The sequence below is a fragment of the Rana temporaria genome, chromosome 1 (genome assembly GCF_905171775.1).
Source record: "Rana temporaria chromosome 1, aRanTem1.1, whole genome shotgun sequence".
NCBI lineage: Eukaryota > Metazoa > Chordata > Amphibia > Anura > Ranidae > Rana > Rana temporaria.
This window is the reverse complement of record NC_053489.1, coordinates 345875716-345891430: the sequence shown is the minus strand read 5'-3', so window position 1 is coordinate 345891430 and position 15715 is coordinate 345875716. Positions and strand designations below refer to the sequence as shown.

Sequence of the window (15715 nt, the reverse complement as noted above, 5' to 3'; positions counted from 1 at the left end):
GGTATATTTTATGTAGTAGTTGTCCTATGTTTTAAATCATATTTATGTAATTTTTCAATAATGATTGTAGTGGATGATTTTTCAGATTATTTTTTTTGATAATTATGACGGTTTCTTTTATTTACCTTGATGGCATTTATACATACAGTGCTGCAGTTTTAGTTTTACCTTTAAATATTCTTTCAATTTGTATGGAGTTTCGGCTCATGTATGGTTAGGCTGTTGAGGCTTGGTTAATAGCTTGTTTCATGTAATGAAGTCATCCGATTTTAAATGTGGTTCCAGTTTAGTTCTAATAAGATAAATTTGGAGCATGAACTATACTAAAGACAGATTTTAAATGACTTTATTAGACCTGCACTGAACTTCAGTCTGATATAAAAGACACAAATTAATGCAGCGCTGTGTATATTAATCCACCATTTTTATTTTTTTAAGAATGTAGTGCAAGTACCTGAATGTTACTTGATATAAGCCTCTGGCAATCCACTATACAGCAGAGCTCAGACTAAAGCTGACCATAGATTGATAGAATTTCAATCGAACATTTTTAGGAAAATGCGTACGGACGTTCCCAGAACATTTGAATGTTTCAAAAGATTTTGCATCCATCTTCAGGTTTTCCCATCACTGCGGTCAAAAACAAACATCGAGTTGATCCACTAATGATGAGAAAATTGAAGGAACTTTCTTAGAACATTCTTCCCTAAGAATTTTTGTTTCAAATATTACCCATCCATGGACAGCTTTAGAGAGGTGTCAGGGGAAGAAGTGTTCCAAATGAAAGATTTCTCCTCTATTCCTGTTCTGGTGGATGATCAAATTTTGGATTTTTCCTCGCATTAATTTCTTGGTGACCAAGACAATAAGAGAGTGTAGCTCCCCAATGGGGACACAGACAACAATACAAACCAAACGGTGGTTCTAATCCTTCACTCCGTCCAAATCTGAAAAAAAAAAGTTTTGCCTTTTAGTTCTACTTTAAGCGACACATACAGGTCGTATCCCTCCCCCTGGCCTGTGACTAGACAGTTAAAGGAAAAACACAAGACTAATGGGCTCACCTAATATTCTACTCTCTCACACTGCTTTCTCCTGTAATCAGTATGCCCCATGTTACTACTGGAACATTGTAGTACATATACAGAGATAGTGCAGCGCTAATCGCAAGTCCATAAAGAAATCATCCAAGTGATCTTCAAAACGTGACTATAAGTATAAGCATGCGGGTGATGAGCGTGGAATGTAGTGAGAAACCTCCACCAATGACAGAAATGACCGCTCACCTCATAGGGTAGACCCTCTGTTAGATAGGGTCATAAGCGCCTTCCCATGAGGGTATGATCCAGGCAAATGCTCCAACAGGGACCAGGCAAAACAAACTCACAGATTATTCCAATGGGGGATATGTCCAATCATGTAAAAAGATGACAGACCATAGTGCTCTCTGCAATAATAGTATAACATTTAATAAGAAATGTATACACTTACAAACATAGGCACTATAACCAGTGCCAGGAAACCGCACGGTGTGATGCACAATAGAAGGCTGCGGGTGACGTCACGTCCTTCCCAACCGAACGTTGCGTCCCTTAGGGCGGGACTTCTTCAGCGGATGTAAGGAAGAGACAACGTGCACCCGATTATAAATAAGACGGTTGCCATAACGATCTGACGCAACATCACGTGATACGGCATCGGAGCGGGGAGGAGATAAATCCCTAAATTAAGTCGTGTGGTATACGTCAGGAAGGCGTTACTATGGTAAACAGGCGGCGTTAACTACATTCCACGCTCATCACCCGCATGCTTCTACTTATAGTCACGTTTTGAAGATCACTTGGATGATTTCTTTATATACTTGCGATTAGCGCTGCACTATCTCTGTATATCTACTATAGGAATTTTTTGAATTGACTCCTAGTGTTCAGCTGCTTGTTATTGTGTTTTTATTGTGCTGATTTGTTTTCTGTTTATATTTAAACATTGTAGCACAGCTGACAAGCTCTGTGTGCAGTTTTGCACATATCCAGCACTGATATATGCTGGCTAATGTGGAGAACACATTGTATTAACTTATACTGCATTTTTAAATTGGGTCAAGATTTTGTTCTGTTCATTTATATTTTGTATTTAATGTCACAATGTATTTTTTTTTTTTTCAGAAAATGTGTTGGCTGTGGTTCCAGCCTATGCCCCTCAAGGTAAAGTATATTGTACTCTATTTTTACACTCACAATGGTACCAATTAGAGCATTATTAGTGAATGTTGAAAAGTATAGTTTCAACAGATACTCTACATTGTGCACTCACGAGTTACACATTTTTGAGGCATTTCAGTTGCAATAATCTGGTCATTTAGTTTGCAATGGCTTTGAAGCGCTTGTAAAGTTTTGAAAATTTTTAATCTGTATATATAATTTCACACGAATTGTTTGGCAAATAGTGTCTTTTCACATTGTATTATATGAATTAATTTACATCAAACCTGTGCTTTGTGCATTCAGGGCATGGGACACTACACTGCCAGTACCTACCTTAATTCCTAATCTCTCGCTGCGCTGCACAGTTTATATGCTGGGGCCCCTCCAAATCCCTTTGTAAGGTCTGAGTTGAGTCTGGGACTACACAAGAGCGACCCTTTCCCCTCATTTTACCATTCAGGCCTGATGACTGGCCGCTCAGATATGTCCTACTTTATAGAAAGAAGTGAAGATGGTCACAGGTTCCCAATATTATACTCTAGAAGTGTAGTTTATCTTAATCGTACAGGACTAGTATTCATAGACTATGGGTTTTATGCTGCTATCGTCAGTTGATTGGACACTGGAAAAAACTTTCCTAGGGCCGCCCCTAGAGTGTGCCCATCTAACCCTGCTCACCCTGTGAGGCCTCAGATTTTTGCTAGTTTCCTTAGGAGATGGAACATTACGCCTCCAAAGAAGAAATTTCTTGTTATTTTTTTTACATTTGACTGCTTATTACTTTGCACTCCCTAACAGTTTCTGAATTGGGGGGCAACCTACACAGTAATGTTTGCTTTGGGCACTGGATCATGCAATTAGGCACTTACCTCGGCATAAAGTGCAACGTGTGAAGTTAGCCGCAAGGGTGCTATACAAATTCATGGCCATGGTCCATTTCTATGATTATCAGACCCTGAAGATCCCTTCAGGGGTATGTCCACTGATGGGCAAAGCCTGGACCTTTAACAGGCCCAACATCATGGATATGGTCAGACAGTTTCCCTGTATATAGACTAGATATACTATAGATATATGGTTCCTGGCTTTTAACTACACTAAATCCTCCGGGCATAGTATACTGTATGGTATAGTTTTGTCTCTTAACACTTAAGCACTTTTGAATTTGGTAGTTTTCCCCTCCTATCTGGACATATTCTCGAGAAGGATGTGGTAACAGAGACTCCTCCTAGATGACTTTTCCTGTCTGGCTGTTCTGCTCTTTCCAGCTGCCATCTTCTATAGAGACACAGCCACATGAATTTGGTCAACGCCTGGGTTATGGCAGCACCTTCCCCAGGGAAAGCACATCCATTCTGTTCTCCTGAGCCATGAGTACTCTACTGTGGATTCCTTCACTAGCAATGGTTGATCATAGATGCAAGGGAGCTGGGAGTAAAAGCCAGGACATGCGCTCTGTTGACGGCCTACAGGAAACGCAGAAGCTCTCTTCTCAATGAAGGGGCACCCCCACCCCTTGCAGTAGGGGCATCTATTGGCATTTGCACCACTCTAAATCCGAGATGTCCTAGACCTCTAAATCCAGTCTTTAATTTACTAGGAGTACAAAAAAATAATGGCTATACCTGCCCCTTCTTTGCTATGTACCTAAGTGTACACCTGTGTGAGGGCCATGTTTTGCCTGCAAGGGATTCATAGGTGTACAGCTATAGCTTGTACCTTATAAAATGCTGGAAATCTGCCACTTTCACATTGGCATACTTATGCATACACCTGTGCGAGGGCTATGTTCTATGCAGGCAGTCCTATTCATTTCAATTTAAATACATTGGCTGTATGGATACAGTCGCTGCTCCCTTTTTTAAATTCACTTGTATTTTTGCATTATATACAATACAGTGTTCTTGTTATCTGCACCGCTCGACTCTTGAGGAAGGTGATCTGTAATATTAAGGATTAACATGCTATTCCCGTCCACCCTTTTAAACCTGAGCAGTGATTATTTATCTGAGCTGTTTTATTTTTGTATCTTTGTTATGACCAAAGCCCAACAGGGCTGAAAATGTCAAGGTTTATGCATTGTTGTCCCTACCTAATTGGATTGAAATAAAGACTTTTTTTGCATATGGCATGCAATGTTGCCACACTTTTTCATGAAGATTTTTGAACAGTGTACATGGCTGTGCTCTGAGCAGAGGTATTGTCAATTTTATGGGATTATAGATTGAGAGGGTGGTGGTAGCATCACAACACTATTGTACAATTTCTTCACAAAAGTGCCATCCTGCTTATTGCTCTTCTACAAACCCAGGCCATTCATGTCACGTTATCTTGGTGACCTCTGGCTGAAGGACTCCAAAGCCAGGATTTTGTATGAAAATGTCCAAAAGAACATCCAGTTCCTTCAAACTTTTGGCTGAATAATCAATTTTCCAAATTCTGACACTGTCTTGGATACCTGGGTCTAATTTTGGACACAGCAAAAGATCGAACTGTTGTGATCCTCAGATCATGACCACGCCCCTCAGTTCACTTCTTTATGAGGATTCTGGGCCTCCTGGTGGATTCCCTTTGAGGCAGGCAGTTTGCCAGTTTCACTCCAGACCTCTTCAATCCAGCATCCTCAAGAGGTGGAACAAGCAAATCCAATCTTTGGATCGCCCAAATGCTTCTGTTCAGCCAAACAAAGCTCTCCCTGGCATAGCATGCCTTGAAATTGTAAAAGTCATTCCTTCACAGGACTTGGGACTTGGTAAGGACAGATGCAAATCTGACAGGCAGGGTCGGTCTTTACAACTTTCTGACTATCCATATACCTGGTCCCCACAGGAGTTAATCCCATTTTTGCATTCTGCAACTGATTGCCTTTGGATTGTCTCTACAACATTGAACCTCCCTTCTACAAGTTCACAGTCAGACAATGCCACATAAGTGGCCTACATAAATCATCAAGGGGGCACCAGAAGATCATTAGCCCTAAAAGAAACAATTGTATGGTCAGAAAATTTCAACTCATGGGCAGAAAAAATGCATTTCAAATCTCTTAGCCGTTCACATTCCTAAAGTGGACAATTGACAGGCGGTCTTCCTAGGACGTCAACATCTAGACCCAAGAGGGGGCCTCTGCACCTTGAGATCTTTCAAAAACTCTGTCTACAGTGAGGAAAACCAGGTGTAAACATTCTGGTCTCCAGGTTTAACAACATGCTGAATAAGTTCATGGCCAAGATCAGGAATCCTCTAGCTTTCTCAGTGAATGCTCTGGCAATTCCTTGGACTCAATTCCACTGTCTTCCTTCCAATGAAGATCCTTCCTCGACTGCTGCACAATATAGTGGGGGGAAAGGCCCCCAATCATTCTCATTATAGCAAATTGGTCCACAAGAACATGGTACACAGACATATTCAGATATGTGGAGACCAAGCCTTGGCCCCTGCCAGACAAAACTGACTTACTGCCCCAAAGATCGCTCTTCTATCCTGCTTTTCAGACATGGGTTTTAACAGCCATGCCATTAAAGCCAAAGTCCCTAAGGATAGGAGTATCGCTGAGCCAGTTATTTCCACTTTACTCAGAACAAGGAAATCCAACTACTGCAGGTTTGACTTTCACACATGAAAGGCCTTCTATGCAAGCTGCAAGGACCGAAGGATTAACCTTTGGAAATACTCTCTCACTTATATTTTGTCCTTTCTTCAGTCTAGTCTTGAGCATTTTCTGGTCTTGAATAACCTGAAGGGACAAGTTTCTGCCTTATCCACCCTTTTCCAAAAAAACTCTTGCCTCACAATCCATTATCAAGAATACTCTACATGGAGTGGCTCATACAATTCCCCCCAACTCAACCTGTATCACCTTAAGTGCCTTGTGCTTTCTGTCTTTTAGAGACCGCCTTTGAATGCCTTTGAAAAACCTAACCTGTAAGGTTGCTTTTTTGGTTGCCATCATGTGTCTTAGGCGTATTAAGTCAGCATCGCACTCTAGTAAAGAGCCTTGTGGTGGTTGTGGGATTCAAAATCTTCCTTTTAACCTAGAGTGTTCACTTCTTTTCACCTCATTAAGGACATTGTCCTACTTTTTCCTCTGTTTTGCACCGATATGACAAGCTAATTGACTTTCATTGTTTGGCTGTGGTTTAAGGCTATAAAAGTCTGCATGGCAGCCACTGTCTTTTTGCAAACTGAGTAACTTTTTGTTTTACCTTGATGCCCTTTCAGAGGACACCCTGCTTACTGTCTCAGCATTGCCAGGTGTATCGAGAAACTAATTTCGGGTTCCTCCCTTTCCCCTCAGAGCATATTCCACCAGGTTTGTTGGGGTCTCCTGGGCTTTTCAGAATCGAGCATCTGTATCCCAGATTTGCAATGCTGCCACCTTGTCCTTTGTTCATATATTTTCCAAGTTCTACCAGGTGAGCATATAGGCTTCAGCTTATGTGAGCTTGAGCTTCAAGGTGGTTCAGGCTGTTGAATAAATATTTTGTGGGTATGTTGACGGTTTTATGTTGTGGTGTTGCCCACCCCTCATTTTTATGGCTTGGGTCCAGCCCATGGTCTATGAATACCAGTTCCTTGTCTGTACGGTACGATTAAGTTAATAGGAATTTTGGTGTTACCTGTAAATTCCTTATCTTGGAGTACAGTACACAGGTCCCTCCCCTCTGTGTCTTGATTACTCCTTATTGCTTGCTAAACATCTGAATCCTCAGAGAGGGTGTTTTTTTTAATGGGTATGCTGTAAGGGTGGCCCTAGAAAAGATTTTGCCAGTGTCCAATCACCTGAAGGTAGCAGCATATAACCTGCATGAACATCACTCCTGCGTCATATATTGAACTTTTAAAGATGAGGAGTTTACATGTAACTTAACATATCTATTATCTTCTGATCGTTTTTCTAATCTGTTTTCTGAGGAGATATGGGGAGCGTTCGGGAGATAAGCAGAGAAGGTGCTCTATGCGCATAGTGATTCTGGGGGGGTCCTACAGGCAAACAGGGCAGTACGGTGAGGTAAGTACTGGCAGTGGAGGGGCCTGTTATGTGGCAAACCTAATGCTCTATCCTGGATGTGTTGTAGACGGGTTCACTTTAACTCTTCACTTTTAATACAATTACATTTCAGGATAATAAACATGATTTGTATACTTTATATATGATATTTAAAGTGGGAGTTCACCCCCCAAATCAACTTTCTGACATTAGTTCCAGCATACTGCTAACATCGTCGACTTATCGTTTTATGAGCCCTTGTTATCCGGCTCCGAGCGGGGATCGCTTCCAGGTATTGGTGTTCCTAAGTAAAGAGGAGTTGATTGACGGTCGGCTAAAGCGCGTCACGCCTTCCGAAAATACCCGAGAGTGACACTTGGGTGTTTACGGTGCCTGCGCAGTCAGCTCTTCACGGCAGGCGCCGTTTAGCGCCGTAAACACCCGAGTGTCATTTCGGGTATTTTCGGAAGCCGTGACGCGCTTTAGCAGCTTGTCAATCAACTCCTCTTCGCTTAGGAACGCCTACTCCCCGCAGGATTTCCCGCTCGGAGCCGGATAACAAGGGCTCATAAACGATAAGTAGCGAAAAAAAAAACCCCCAGCATACTGCAGATGTTAGCAGTATGCTGGAACTAATGTCAGAAAGTTGATTTGGGGGTGAACTCCCGCTTTAAGCCTCATGTACACTGGATGTTATAGAAACGCCAAGTAGTGTTAGCTGTAGAAAGCTGTGGCTGTAGAATGGGTTTTGCAGTAGCGTTTTTTTTTAAAGCAAAACTATACTTCCACAAAAGCGTATGGTTCAAACGCTGATAAAAGCAGAATAGCCGTTTTTACAGCTGAAAAACTCCCCTCAAAACCCACCAGTTCCAGAAAATGGCCCTGCCAAAAACCACTTTTAACAGCCTATGTGTGCATAGACACATAGGATAACTTGCTGGGGAGTTTACTGGTTGTAGGAAAAAATGTCTGAAGCCAAAAACGGCAGCCGTAAAAATGTCCAGTGTACATGAGGCCTTACCATCTGTATATTATCATTTGTGGATCTAATTACCGCTCTTTTTTTTTTTTTTTTTTCAGGTGCTGTTGTGTTGCAGATTTCTTGTTTTTCTGAGGCTGAGCGTATATTTATGCTGGTGAAAGACACAACTGTTAACAACAAGCAGCTTACTGCTGTCATCATTCCACATCTTGTGGTAAGAGCTGTTAAAATATACGGACTATACTGGAAACAAACAAATCACTTAGGTTGAAAATTATGCCATACGGCTAGATGCAGCCAGCTCATCTTTGTGTAGTAACTACTTTTTTGTATAACACATTTGGTTTTTGTCAACTGAATAGCAACTCATAATGCAGCGGTAACAGGCCTTTGAAGTTGTGAACAAAATTAAGGTATGACTGTTGATAGCTATCAAGGTCTACCCAACCTTAAAAAAATGACAGGGAGAACTAGTTTGATTGTTGTGGTGGACATTGTATTTTATTAGCATACTCTTCTTTTACGTCATTTGATGCATGCATGCAGCTAAAAGTGAAAAGAGCAAGATTGACTTTTAAGATGTCAGCAAGAACAATATAAGATAATTACATTTTATAATTCCAACATGTATAAAAACATTCAGATAAGACAGCCAAATGCAATACAATAATCCCCCAAATACCTCCCACAGAGTAACAGTCACCAATTGTATCAAATTGGCAAATAGTTCAAAACTAAAGCCGGGTTCACACTTTCAACTTTGGGAGGTCATGTCGCATGACGTGTGTAAATCAATGATTCCCTATGAGAGTCCTCTTAGACTGCATTCACACCTAGGCGTTTTTACGCCTGTAGCGCTACGCCGCTGCCGCCAGAGGGCTGAAAACAGATGTCCCTCTATGGAGATGGTTCACATCTCCACGCCTGTCGCCTGCCGCGTGAAAAAAGGTCCCGGACCTTTTTTTCAGGCGTCTTCGAGCGTTCGGCTAGGAGATGGGAATCATCTCCATAGAGGGGGTCATCTTGGGGCACATCTAGGCGGACAATACCAGCGTTTTGTCGCCGCAAATCGTGGTACAAAACGCCGCTATTTTTCCGCGATTTGCGGCGACAAAACGCAGCGATTTCGTCCGCCTAGATGTGAATGCAGCAATAACTGGTCCGACACAAGTCATCCAACTTTGAAAAAGTTTCCTGCGCTACTTTGGTCCTACTTCAGCCCATTGAATATCATTAAAGTCAGATCCTTGTCCTAACCATACAACTTGTGACATCCAACATGATGATTACTGCAGCAGTAAAAGGAGTTTATGTCACACTGGGATTGTTTTGATTGGTCAAAGGACAAGTCAGACTGTCTCAAAGTCGGAGCATGGAAGTAGGACCGATGTTGCAGGGCAAAGTATAATGACAGTGGTACAACAGTCATGTAGTACCAGTGTGAACCCAGCCTGGAAATAGAATAAGTAGGGTGTCGTCCATGGGTAGGCAGTCTTGCTCAGTCTCAATGCGTTTTGCGGGAACACCCCACTTTTTCAGGAGGTGCGGGGAGCTGAAATGTAGAGCATAATTATTCACAGTACAAAATAACTTGAATTAAAGATAATTCCAGTCAAATATCACGATAATCTCATGAAGCTAAATAGGTCCAGCAACAAGCAGGGGTACAACACGGTCAGAGACATTTGTTATCTCTGGGGGGAAGGTGTGGGAGAAGCTATGCATATGGGGCCAAAAACCAACACTTACCAGTGGGATAATGTGTAAAGTACTATTGATTCAAAGGTGACCAAGCAATATGAATGCAGCTTCCCTAATTGAATATTTCCAGCTTTTGCAAACCTATGGTTTAAATGCAGGCTACACAATAGTGTTACATTTTAAAGTATAGCTAAATACTTTTTTTATTGCTGTCTGTGTCCCCTTTAGGTAAATTCATCCCCTCTTGCCTTTATGATCATTGTCAGAGGTACAGAAATATATGGGAAATCCAACAACTAAGGACTCTATCACACAAGTTTTTCAAGCGCGTTTGTGTTAAAAAAAAAGTGTCTGAAAGGGAAAAATCAATTAATGTATTCACACTGGGGCCCCTAAAAAAAAAAAAAAAAAATTTGCTTAGCGTTTTTGGTGCAGTTTCTGAGTCCTTTAAAAACTGTGCCGCAAACGCTGAAGAATGTATAGGCGTTTTACTGGCAGTTTTGAAGTGAATTAGTGTGAGTTTCCTTGTTGTTTTAACTTTGGATAGTAAAACATTTTTTTCTGCCGATAAATACTTTATACAGCCCAATTCCTGTTTCTTGTCTGGTAAAAAGCCTAGGCTTATGACATCAGCGCTCTCTCTCACTCTCATGAGAGTTTGTCAGGAAGGGAGGGGGGATGAGTCATAAAAGAGTCAATAAGAGCTGCAGAGCTGGAGATGTGTGTGTCTGTATAAATCCAGGAAGTGAACAGGCAGCAGTTCCAGACAGTGGAGGGAGATTTCTGCAGAATATTTGGCAAGTACAGAATCGCAGTATATATAAAATAATATGCAAAGTGGTTGGAGGGAAGCTTCGGAATGGTAAAGATGTTTTTATTACAAATTATGTGAGCAGACTGCAGTTCCTCTTTATGATGCTTCCTCTAAGATGGACTAAATTAAGTATAAGGATTTATGAGGAGTCAAAATGGACTAAAGCGGAGGGGGCGTGTCCAACTGCCGAGCTGAATGGCGGCTTGAAACCTTAGCTCCTGCACGGACCGGAGATCCAGAAACAAGCATCGCTAACCTGCGCACCGAAAATGCACCGTTCCGACCCTCAAACACTCGGGAACCCGCCCGGTTCCTCCCGGAAAAGGAAGGATTACCGGCAACCGAAGAAATTGACAGATTTCTTCTCTCTGTCTCCGGGGGGATATGTACAAGATGGCGCCCGCGATCGCTCCCCGCTGGGAGACAGGGCTTACACTAACCTGCCAGACGCTGACATCCCTCCCGTTCTGCCTCAGGATGCCACCTCAGACTCCTCTCTTCACTCCAGATCCTCTTCTTCCCCCACCAGTCCAGCGAAAGCGCGGATGCGCTTAGATGCAGGGGACAAAGCCTCTGAGGTAAGACCTATCCTGGATGATCTCCTCACACAGGCGCCTGCACCATCCCCCATAGCGGCCTTCCCGACCAGCAACCAGCCTGTCATAGACACCATGCTGAAGGAGATGCTGATCTCCCTGCACAGCTCACTGCATACTGAGATATCCTCTATGGTCTCAGCATTTAAATCTGAAGTGATGATCATGGGTAGCAAAATAGGCCGCGTTGAACAGATGAGCGCTATGACGATCACGGTCAACGACCTGGTCGATGCCCATGACCACTCCCGCGATGAACAGCAATGGGTGCGGGCCAAAATGGCGGACCTTGAAGACCGCTCGAGGCGCAACAACGTCAAAATTCGCGGTATACCCGAAACGGTCGTACCAGCTGACCTTCACTCATTTGCCAGAAAGATGATATCCACGCTTTTACCTGATCTCTCTCCGATGGAGACCATCGTTGACCGTATCCACCGTCTACCCAAGCCGCCTCATCTCCCTGCCGAGGTACCCCGCGACACGCTCATGAGGGTCCATTTCTTCCATGCCAAGGACATGCTCATGTCCAAAACACGGCGCCTTGACCAACTGCCGCCGCCGTATGCGAAGTTGCAACTGTTTGCGGACATTTCCCAGTACACCCGCCAACAGCGGCGACAACTTCAAACCATCACCAAGCCACTACAAAATCACAAAATCACGTATCAATGGGGCTACCCGACCAAGCTACTGGTCACTAGAAATGGTGTGAAACACGCTATCCACACAGTAGAGGAGGGCCTGCATCTCCTCAAGAAATGGAAAATCGTCCCGGACGGACCCACCTCCGCCCGCTTGTCTACTGTGAACGAGGGCCCCGTCCCCAACACTGGACCTCAATCACACACCACCAGATGAATCTCAGGTTAGTGAACTTCCCAGGCCACTGCGCAAATTTTCACTCCGGTTCAGTGCCGGCTCGTTGCGGTTTACCCACGAACTTTTACCCCCCAAGTGCATTCAGTAGTCTGTTCAGTGCACTACTGATCCTTGTGACTCTTGTTTCCTCCTTTTCTACTGCCCCCCCCCATTTTGTCTCCCGTCTCCAACCACTCCTTGAAGAGCACACGAAATCTGAAATACGATCTTCTCCGGACCATACCACCCCCTGTGACCCGTGAACCAGGAGGCCCCGCGTACTCCCCTACTGAACTTCAATCGACTGCCCACGAACTGTGAGTACTGCCTCTCTCTTCTACTACTAATTTTATCCTTCCAAGATGCCGAAATTCTTATCTCTAAACGCAAAAGGTCTCAATCACCCGGCAAAGAGATCTTCTCTATGGAAGACCGCACAGAGCTCCATCTGCGACGTTCTGTGTGTGCAAGAGACTCACTTCAAACTCAATGCCGAACCCGCTTGCACTAATAAAAATTTCCCCAATGTCTTCAAAGCCTCAGGACCTGATAAAAAGAATGGGGTACTAATAGCTATCAAAAATACACTGTCCTTCCAACTTCACAGCAGCATGACGGACGAAGGCGGTAGATATCTTGCCCTGGACTGCACCCTGAACAACACCAGGTACACCATTGTGACGATTTATGCCCCCAACAAAAAACAAATTCACTTTCTATCCAGCCTGCTGAAGAAGATCAACCGCTTCTAGCAGGGGATCCTCATCATCTGCGGAGACTTTAACATAGTTCCAGATAATACTATTGACACTTCGTCCAGATCCAATAGGATCCCTTCGCCTATGTGCTCCTTTATACGATCTAATGACTTGTACGATGTCTGGAGATGCCACCATACCACCGAAAGAGGCTACACTTACTTCTCTCCACGTCACAACTCCTACACCAGGATTGACTACTTTCTAGTTGACAAATGGACATTGCCAAAAATTTCCGCATCAGAGATCTCCACCATTACATGGTCGGACCATGCCCCTGTCTCGTTAACTGTGAACGACTCGCTGTCTGCTTCCCCTACACGCATTTGGAGAGCCAATGCTGCTATCATCCATTCCCCAACTTATTCAGGATATATCAGAGATAAATTGGATGAATTCTTTGCGATTAATACTGGCACTGTCGATGACAACTCAGTTCTTTGGAATGCCCATAAGGCGTTCATTAGAGGAATTTTTATCCAACTAGGAGCTAGAGAGAGAAGGAGGAGATCACAGCGCCTGGATACCCTCACGTCTGAAATACAATCCCTAGAATCCCAAAACCAATCTAACCCTGACCCTGACACTAAACGTAAACTAGGACTTCTCAGAGAAGAACTGAGATCTCACTTGTTAGACTCCTATGAGAAAGCCCATGCTCATTTCAAGGCCAAACATTACTCCACTGGTAATAAGGCGGGGAGGGCCATGGCCACTAGAATAAAAGGTCACTATTCTAAAACTAAAATCGCTCATCTTCACCACCCTTCCTCGAAACAAAAACGTATTGATCCTACAGCTATTGCTGATGCTTTTCGACATTACTACGATACGCTTTACAACTTGAAAGATGATGCCACTGTGCCACAACCATCGCCCCACGATATAGCTTCGTTCCTTGAAGCGATTAATCTCCCTAAACTTTCTGAGGACCACTTAGGAAAACTCAATGCCCCGTTCACCTCCCAAGAAATTATGCTCACGATAGCTAAACTGCCCGCCAATAAATCCCCAGGGCCTGATGGACTCACTAGCGAGTACTATAAAAAATTTGGGATGATATTGTCGCCCCTCCTATCCAAGGTCTGCAATGACGCTGCCTCCTCCTCTTCTCTCCCTCCAGAAATGCTGTCCGCCCTAATTGTTACACTGCCAAAGCCAGGCAAGGAACCCACATACGCGCAGAACTTTCGACCTATCTCTCTCCTCAACCTCGATACCAAGATATATGCTAAGCTCATAGCCAATCGCTTAATTGATTTAATGCCCCTCCTCATACATAGAGACCAGTCTGGCTTTACGAAAGGACGACAAACATTCGATGCGACTCGGCGGGTTATAAATATTATCCACAATGCTGGGTCAACTCGGACGCCTTCTCTGCTTCTGTCTTTGGATGCGGAGAAGGCGTTCGACAGAGTCAACTGGGAATACATGAAGGCAACCCTCATCAAATTTGGTTTTTTTAGGGCCATATCTTATCTGCCATACTGGCATTATACTCCTCCCCCTCAGCGCGAGTTTACACCTCTGAGATGCTCTCCAAGCCATTCGCCATCTCTAATGGCACTCGTCAAGGTTGCCCCTTATCCCCACTAATCTTTAATCTAGTTATGGAACCCCTAGCAGAACATGTCAGGTCCAATCCCAAAATCGCTGGTTTTAAAATCGGCACCGTTGAACACAAAATCAATTTATTTGCGGATGACGTGATACTGATGCTTACAGACCCCACATCCTCCCTGGCTTCGGTACAACTACTGTTGCAAGAGTTTAGTAATGTCTCCTACTACAAAGTGAATGAACACAAATCACACATTCTTGACTTGGGTTTAGATGCAATCACTAGTAACCTTCTTAGAAATGCATACCCGTACTCCTGGGCGGACGAGGGTATACCATACCTGGGTGTCACCCTCACCAAGTCAACGAAGGGTCTCTTCGCTTCTAATTACTCGGGCCTCAAGCAAATGCTGATTCAGGAAACTACGAAAATATCTAAATTTGAATTCTCTTGGGCGGGCCGCTTAGCAGCCTTTAAAATGTTAGTGCTACCCAGGTTGTTATACTGCTTCCGTACATTGCCTATACCTTTGTCGAACTCTTTCCTGAACTCCCTGCAATCCGTTGTCACCCAATTTGTATGGCAAGGCAAAAAATCCAGGTGCAGCCACTCAAAGCTTATTAAACATAGATCTGTGGGGGGAATGGGACAAGTAGACATCAGGGATTACTACTTAGCTACTGTACTCTCACAAATGACTGAATGGTTCACAGCGCACCCTGTTACGCTGTGGAGTGATATAGAAAACACAATGACTCCTGGAGTCAACCTGTCTACCTGGCTATTTAGCTTGACAACCAAATCTACACTACTGCGTCTCCACTCTCCTACCATCCAAGCCACTGTCAAAGCTTGGAAGTCACTACACCACAACAAATGGCTCTCTCTTGTGACCAAACCAGTACCCATCCCCCTCGATACCTTACAATTGCTGTCACCGGACCTACGTATCCCAGACTGGATTTCGGACCATATGTCCTTCACATATGAACTACGCAACACTACTGAAAACACGTCATTCCTACAATTACAGGAACACTTTCAGGCCCCTATGACAGATTATTTTACTTACTACAGGATACAAAGGTGCCTGTTGGCTAACCCCTCACTAGAAGACTCTCTACCCTTACACTTATGGAACTACTTCTTCTCTGCCAACCCTCAACCCAGGGGCACATCCTTAATATACTCATCCTTACAAAACAAATGCATATTTCAAAAAACAAAACCCATTACTGACTGGGAAAT

General features: G+C 43.6%; 1 protein-coding gene across 2 annotated transcripts in view; it reads left to right on the top strand.

The window, feature by feature from the left end:
- DGKQ (diacylglycerol kinase theta) overlaps positions 1-15715 on the top strand; it is a 224149-nt gene that overhangs the window by 161449 nt on the left and 46985 nt on the right. For both annotated transcript variants that reach the window (XM_040361947.1, XM_040361938.1), the window contains exons 14-15: positions 2166-2204; positions 8272-8387. In XM_040361947.1, coding sequence (XP_040217881.1) covers positions 2166-2204; positions 8272-8387 — 155 coding nt within the window. The remainder of the gene's footprint in view (positions 1-2165; positions 2205-8271; positions 8388-15715) is intronic.